This window comes from Mus pahari, chromosome 10 (genome assembly GCF_900095145.1).
Source record: "Mus pahari chromosome 10, PAHARI_EIJ_v1.1, whole genome shotgun sequence".
In the NCBI taxonomy this organism is placed as follows: Eukaryota; Metazoa; Chordata; class Mammalia; order Rodentia; family Muridae; genus Mus; species Mus pahari.
In genome coordinates, this window is record NC_034599.1 from 103,903,677 (window position 1) to 103,910,826 (window position 7,150).

Here is a 7,150-nt window from a genome sequence, read left to right on the forward strand (position 1 = left end):
CCTGAAACTCACTCTGTTGACCAGACTGGCCTTGATCTCAGAGATCTGCCTGTCTCTGCCTCCTTAGTGCTAGGATTAGAGGTGTGTGCCACCCTAAGTTCAAAGCCTTGTACATCAGTCTAAGCCACTAGATGACCTTCAGCATTGTCTGGGTCATGTTGGAAGTTTGGAATGCAAGGCCTCAAACTTGGAGTGTGTGTTCTCTACAGACGCCAAGATTTGGCTGCCGCTGCCAGCTTCGGGCTGTCCTTAAGGCTGTCTCTGAACCCTAGAAAATCAATGTCTAGTTTCCATCCTGAGGAGCTACTTATTTGACTCAAACGAAACAAGCCTCTTTAAAGGGTGAATATCTTTGGCTGATGGGACAAGATTAAAATCAACATGATAACTAGTCTCTCTGTCCTCTCCTCGGCTCATCAACTCTCCTATTTGCTCTAAAATACCAGCCAGACCCCGCTGAGCTGACCAGCCTGTCTGTGGATTTGCTGTGGAGGCCTCATCTTGTGCTTTGCCCACTCCTTGTCACACCCACACATGCTTCCAGGCTCCAGCCACATGGGATCTGCCAGCAGTGTCATCATTTTGGAACACCGTTCTCCCCTGCCTGGACTATTGCCTCATTCTCTGGCTTCTTCCATCACCCCACAGGAGAGTACGAGAACAAAGGCCTGATGATCATCGATGAGGAGGAATTTCTGTTGATCCTGAAGCTCAAAGACCTGAAGAAGCAGTATCGAAATGAGTACCAGGAACTTAGAGACCTCCGGGCTGAGATCCAGTACTGCCAGCGCCTGGTGGATCAGTGTCGCCATCGCCTGCTCATGGGTATTCTAGTTGGGAAGGTTGGCAGGCCCCTTGAGGTCAAGGCTAAGGGTCAGTTCTGGAAGTGCTCTCTGAGATGCATGCTGCAGAGCCAGGGATTGGTCAGAGGCTTCAGGTATGTGCTTTCTAGGTCTCTGATGGCTGTGAGAATAGAGAAGCTCCTGGAGCAGAAAGCCGAGACGAGCCTGTCAGAGCCTTTGCCTGCTTCCCCACAGGCTCCCCTAGCCCTCACAGTGCTGTCTCTCTGACTCTTGCAGAATTTGACATCTGGTACAATGAGTCTTTCATGATCCCAGAGGACATTCAGGTAGCACTGAAGCTCGGCAGCAGCATCCGGCCAGGCTTGGTGCCTATCAGCAGGATTGTGTGTCTGGTGAGCAGCATGACAGTAGGAGGGGTGGGTGGTTCTGCCCCTTCCCTGGATTCATGTCTAGTGCTGCCAGTGCCCAGGTAGGGAGGCAGGGGCAAGCTCCTCCATTATTGAAAAGTGAAAAACAGAGCTAGAGGGGTGGCTCAGCAGCGAGGAGGNCTTGCTGCTTATCCAGAGAACCTGAGCTTGGCTCTCAGCACCCATGTCAGGCTGCTCACAACTATTTGTAATTCTAGTTCCAGTTCCAATGCCCTTTTCTGGCCTTTGTGGGCAATAGCACACATAAGGCATACAGTCGCGCAGACTTAGATAAATCTTTTTAAAAATCTTACCTTAGTTAGGTCTCTGAAGCAAGGTTGGGGGCGAAGAGGGTCTATTTCAGCTTACAAGCTTTAAGCTGCATCACAAGGGGAAGTGAGAGCGGGAAGCTAGAGACAGACACTGAGGCAGAGGCGTGGAGGGATGCTTGCTCCTTGACTGCCTGTGGCTTCTTCCCCCACCCTGTTTTCTAATTCCAGCATTTGGCAGGCAGATCTCTAGGTTCAGGGTCAACATGGTCTTAGAGAGTGAGTTCCAGAACCACCAGGACTATACAGAGAAACCCTGTCTCGAAAAACCAAAAATAGATTACATGTGTGCCTGGTGCTTAGAGTTCAGAAGAAAGTGCTGATTATCCATTTGGAATTGGAGTCATATACAGTTATAAGACATTTTGTGAGTGGTCAAGGTTTGAACCTGGGTCCTCTGGAAGAGCAACCAGTACTCCTAACCAGTGAACCATTTCTCTCGTCTGTTCAGTCTGTTTTCTTATAAAATCCAGGACCTCCTTCCCAGGGGTGGCATTGCCCACCATAGACTAGGTTGTCCTGTATCAATCATTAATCAAGAAAATGCCCCCACAGAGTGTCTATAGGCCAACCTTATGGAGGAAATTCCTTAATTGAGGGTCTTTTTTTCCCAGACATGTCTAGGTTTGTATCATGTAGACAAAAGCAAAACAAAACAAAACAAAACAAACAACAACAAAAAACCCAACCAGTACAAATCTTAAAGGGGGACATGTAAGGGCCAAAGAGATGGATCAGTGGTTAAGAGCACTGGATGTTCGCCCAGAGGCCTTGAGTTCAATTCTTCACACCCACATGGTGGCTCACGGCTGTCTACAGCTGTACTCCCATGAATTCCAATGTAGACACAGCACCCATAGATCTAAATAAATCTTTTTTTTTTTTTGAGAGAGAGAGAGAGAGCGCGAGCAAGCAGAGAGAGATAGAGACAAAGAGACAGCAAGGCAGAGACAGAGGAATCAATTTTATTACTGTCAACTTTCTGCAGTGCCCAGGTGGCCCTTAGAGAGGGATCTGGAAGGACACTAGCAGACATGGATGCTACAGATGCTCTGGGTGCATTTGGAAGCCCAGCAAGGGACTGTCCTGATGCTAAGCATAGGCCCTGCCAGGGTTTATCCTGACAATGCCAGGCTGAGATACTATTCTGGGTTGGATCTTTCCCAGGGAGAAGATGATCAGGACAGGTTCAGCCATCTGCAGCAGACTGTCCTGCCTGAGGGTCCTGATTCCATCACCTTCTACAATGCCAAAGTCAAGACAGACCAGAAGGTAACTTTGGACAGTCATGTCTGTGAGGGTGGAGGCCCCAAAGACTTTGTTATTAGGATACCCAGAGTCACCAACCTCATTAGATAGGCACAGGGTGTGTCTGAGTGTATGTTGCAGGTGTGTGATGGTACCAGCCCAGGAAGATTGAGCGCCACCCTTAATCAGTAGGTGTCTTCTGGAATAAGGCTGGGCTTTGGAAGTGGGGGAAGGAGGATCACATAGCTCATGGCCAGGTCTGGACATGGCTTGTAAATGCTAGCCTACCTATATGTATGGTGGCTTACAGCCCATGACAGTCTAAGAATGAAATCCTCTGAGACCACGACCTGTGGAGAAGGGCTATCCTGAACAAATGGCAGGGGACAGAGGAGCCCATGTGGCCAAAGTGGAACTAGACATGGTGTCAGCCATAGAGAACCTACGACTCCCCGGTCCTCACTCTGCCAAGGCCCCGAATACTGTGCAGCCCTGTGCGCTTAGGTGACCTTTGTTATTGGTTTGTTTCTTTGAGACAAGCACCATGTATCCCAGGCTGGTCTCAAACTTGCTAGGTAGCCACGGGTAACCTGGAACTGATCCCCTTGCACCCACACTCTGCACTCTGAGATTGCAGGTTCGGATTTCTGTACTCAGCACTATTTCCTTTTCTTTTTCGTTTTTAGTTTCTTTCATTGTGAGACTGATTTATAGCGTGTATGTGTGTTTACATACTTACATTTTAAACACTGTTATTTTATGTGTATTGGTGTTTCGCTTGCTTGTCTCTCTGTGCAGTACTTGCATATTTGGTGCCTGTGGAGGCCAGAAGAGGGTGTAGGATTCCCTAGGATCCCTCCAGAACTGGAGGTGATAGGAACTGAACCTGGGACCTCTAGAAGAGCAGCCAGTGCTCTCAACCACTGAGCTATCTCTCCAGTGAGCTATCTTTCTAGTCCCAAATATATTTTTTAATTCACATATTTTATTGGACTTAAGGACTGCAAAACATATGAATTGAAATAATTTTCTTCCTGAAAGGGCATATACTTGTTTTTTGGAGCAGGGTGGGAGAGGTGTTGTTTGTTTTGATTTCTTTTTTTTATTATTTTTTTTCAAAGATTTATTTATTTATTTTATGTGAGTACACTGTTGATTTCTTCAGACATACCAGAAGAGGGATCAGATCCCATTACACATGGTTGTGAGCCACCATGTGGTTGCTGGGAATTGAAGTCAGGACCTCTGGAAGAACAGTCAGTGTTCTTAACTGCTGAGCCATCTCTCCAGCCCCTTGTTTTGATTTCTTAAGACATGATCTCCTCCCCTGAAGATCTGATCTCTATGACTTTGAGACCAGTCTGATCTATACAATGAGTTCCATGCAAGAGCTACATAGTGAGGCCCTTTCATCCCAGCACTCGGGTAGAGACTAGTAGATCTCTGACTTTGAGACCAGCCTGGTCTACAGAGTGAATTTCAGGATAGCCAGGGCTACACAGAGAAACTTTCTCTAAAACAAAACAAAACAAAACAAACAAGACACTAAATTGATAGCTTAGGCTGGCCTCAAATTCACTATGCAGCTAAAGATGACCTTGAAATCCTGTTACTCCTGCTTGTATCTGTGGAGTGCTGAGATTACAGGCATTCAGCAGCACATCTGGCTGGCTATTTGTTTTTCTTTGAAACAAAGTTCCATATGGTTCAGGACATGCCTTGAACTTGCTGTGTAGCACAGAGTGGCCTTGAACTCCTGTTCGTCCTGCTAGCCTCTTAAGTGTTGGAATTTTCAGGTTTTCCCCACTATACTGCCAGTATTTGCTTTTTGCAGTTACCCATAGAGTATTACCAACCTAGGACTGTTTTACTCCCTTCAAGAGTTCCAGCTTAAATGCTGGAGATGTAGCTCAGAAATAGAGCATTGCCTTTGTAAGGCCTGTGTAAGGCCCTGGGTTCAATGAAAGGAGGAAAGGTTCCATCTTGAGCCCAGTGTTATGTCAAATCCAATAATCTAAACACTTTGGGGGGAGCTGAGGGAGGAGTAACTTGAGTTCGAGGCCATCTTTGGCTATATATTGAGACACAATCCCAAGAAAGAAAATTCCAGTGTAGTGTTGGCATTGCATGTTCAGTTTCTTATCTTGGGGACTTTAGAGTTCCTTTCCATATTCTGAGCTAGCTTTAACATTTGCTCCTTTCCTGCCCCCTGCTTTAGTGACAGCCTTTCCTACTCACTCTCAGGGATCCTAGCAGTGTATTAAAAGAATAGAATTTAATTAACAAAAGAAGACCTCTAGAGGACCAGCCCCTTCCTGTTAGTTTCCTATTGCTATGACTAATACCTGGGAGTCACAGCCTAAAAGTAGGAAGGATTAAGCCATTCTGGTGCATGCCTCTTGAGCGCTGGAAGCAGGGGAATCAGGAGCCCAAAGTTATCCTTATTTGCATAGGAGGTTCAAGGCAGGCCTGGGCTTCATGGAGACCCTCTCTAGAAACAAACAGAAATAGAAACAAAGGGAAAAACAAAGATGAATGATTTACTTTACCTCGTAAACTGGTTCCATTGTTATAGGGTTATGGTAGCATCAGAAGAGCATGGTGGAGAGCTGCTTGTATCATCAACGCGCTCAATCTGAGAAGGACTGGGGTGGATCAAGGATATGATAAACCTATCAGGCCATAACCCCACTGACCTACATCCTCCAACCTGCTCCTACCTCTTGCGTCCCACCACCTTCCAAAAACGCTATCAAGTTATGAATCCACTGGTGGATAAATCCATTGATTAGCTCTCACTTTCCTATTACCTCTTAATGATCAGATCTACCCATGGAGACTAAGCTTGCAAGCACAGGAACCTATATGCTTTAAGGTATATAGTATATAAAGTACTTCATATCCAAACTATTGTTGGGGTATATTGTGTGAAGGTTGTCTTTGTATTTTTCGATTGTTAATTCTGTAACAGCAAAGCTGAACTTTGATATTGTTATTCTTATGGCTCATCACCTGCCACAGTATTTTGTAAACATACACCTTCCTCACTTCCTGATTGGTTTAATAAAGATCTGATGGCCAAAAGCTGGGCAGGAAAGGGAAGTCAGGACTTCTCTGGACTTAGAGGATCTCTGGGAAAAGAGTCATGGACAGTTGGGTTAGTTAAGTTAGATGAGCTAGCTGGGAGGTAGCCTAAGCTATAATAAAATTAATAAGTCTCTGTGTCATTATTCGTCCACTGGTGGGTCCAAGAAAGTCCAACAATAAACTGTAACATCTTTTCTCCTTTGAATCCATTCCCTGTCAGATTTTATGTAGGCCACTGAAGCATGCATGCCTACTTTTTGTTTGTTTTGAGATAGGGTCTCACTATGTAGCTCTGGCTGTCTTGGAACTCACTAGGTAGCAGGTGGAGCTCACAGCCACCCACCTGCCTCTGCTTCCTGGCTGCTGGGATTAAAGGTGCATGCCGCTATGCCCAGTACATGTCTCCTTTTAAACATAACTGCCAGGGTATTTCAAATGTTTTACACACTTTCCTTAGACTGAAAGAATGAACGTGTTTGGATGGAATGTTACTTTGCATAGCAGTTGCACTGTGCAAAGAGTGCTTTGTCTCCAGACTGTGATGTTTGCAGAAGCAATGATGAAGTACACGTAACATGGCTTGTGAGTCCTCACTAAGACCACACCTCCTCATCAATTTCCCTTCTCTTCATCTTTTTTTCTAGCACAATTATATGAAAACCATGGTGGGCCTCCAACAGTCACACAGAAAATAGTCTCATCAATAGCTTGAAGACCAGCAGCTCTAGTCTGTTCTAAGGAAGCTGCTAAACCACATGCCCAGAGTTCCAGCCACTCAGCTGCAAGCTGGGACCAAACCCAGAGAACACACAATTGCCTGCCTGCTAGGATGAGCATCCTCCAAAGGACACCCTTGCTCCTCTTCACAGAATATTTTTGATTTTAATTTACTACCATATGTAAAAGCAAGATAAAATTACTTTTTATTTTCTGTCTGAAAGGACATCTTCCTTATGTACAGGTTGTGGCTAAAACCAAGTCCTACGTTTGCCTAGCAAGCATGACACCTGGGATTTGATCCCTAGCAAAATGCACACAGACACACATACAGAGACACATATACACACACACACATACACACACACACACACACGCACACGCACACACACACACCCCACACACAAACACGTACGAATGCATGTGTTCACATAGGGATGGGAGGAAGATTGGGAGTATAACTCAGTGGTAGAATACTTGTCTAGAATTCATGAAGCTCTTCCATCTGCAACACCACCAAGAAGAAAAATAGCTAATATTGTAGCTAGGCACGGTAAGA

The 7,150-nt window shown here is 45.6% G+C and overlaps 1 protein-coding gene across 5 annotated transcripts in view; it reads left to right on the forward strand.

The window, feature by feature from the left end:
* Positions 1-6,809, forward strand: part of Kif9 (kinesin family member 9) — a 51,216-nt gene extending 44,407 nt beyond the window's left edge. For 2 of the 5 annotated variants that reach the window (XM_029543292.1, XM_021207040.1), the window contains exons 18-21: positions 649-825; positions 1,080-1,195; positions 2,707-2,811; positions 5,363-6,077. In XM_029543292.1, the coding sequence (XP_029399152.1) occupies positions 649-825; positions 1,080-1,195; positions 2,707-2,811; positions 5,363-5,473 (509 nt within the window). In that variant the 3' untranslated portion in view covers positions 5,474-6,077. Of the gene's footprint in view, positions 1-648; positions 826-1,079; positions 1,196-2,706; positions 2,812-5,362; positions 6,078-6,518 lie in introns of those variants that run through there. The other 3 variants (XM_021207039.2, XM_029543294.1, XM_029543293.1) reach the window with 3 other exon arrangements.
* Positions 6,810-7,150: the final 341 nt, after the last annotated feature.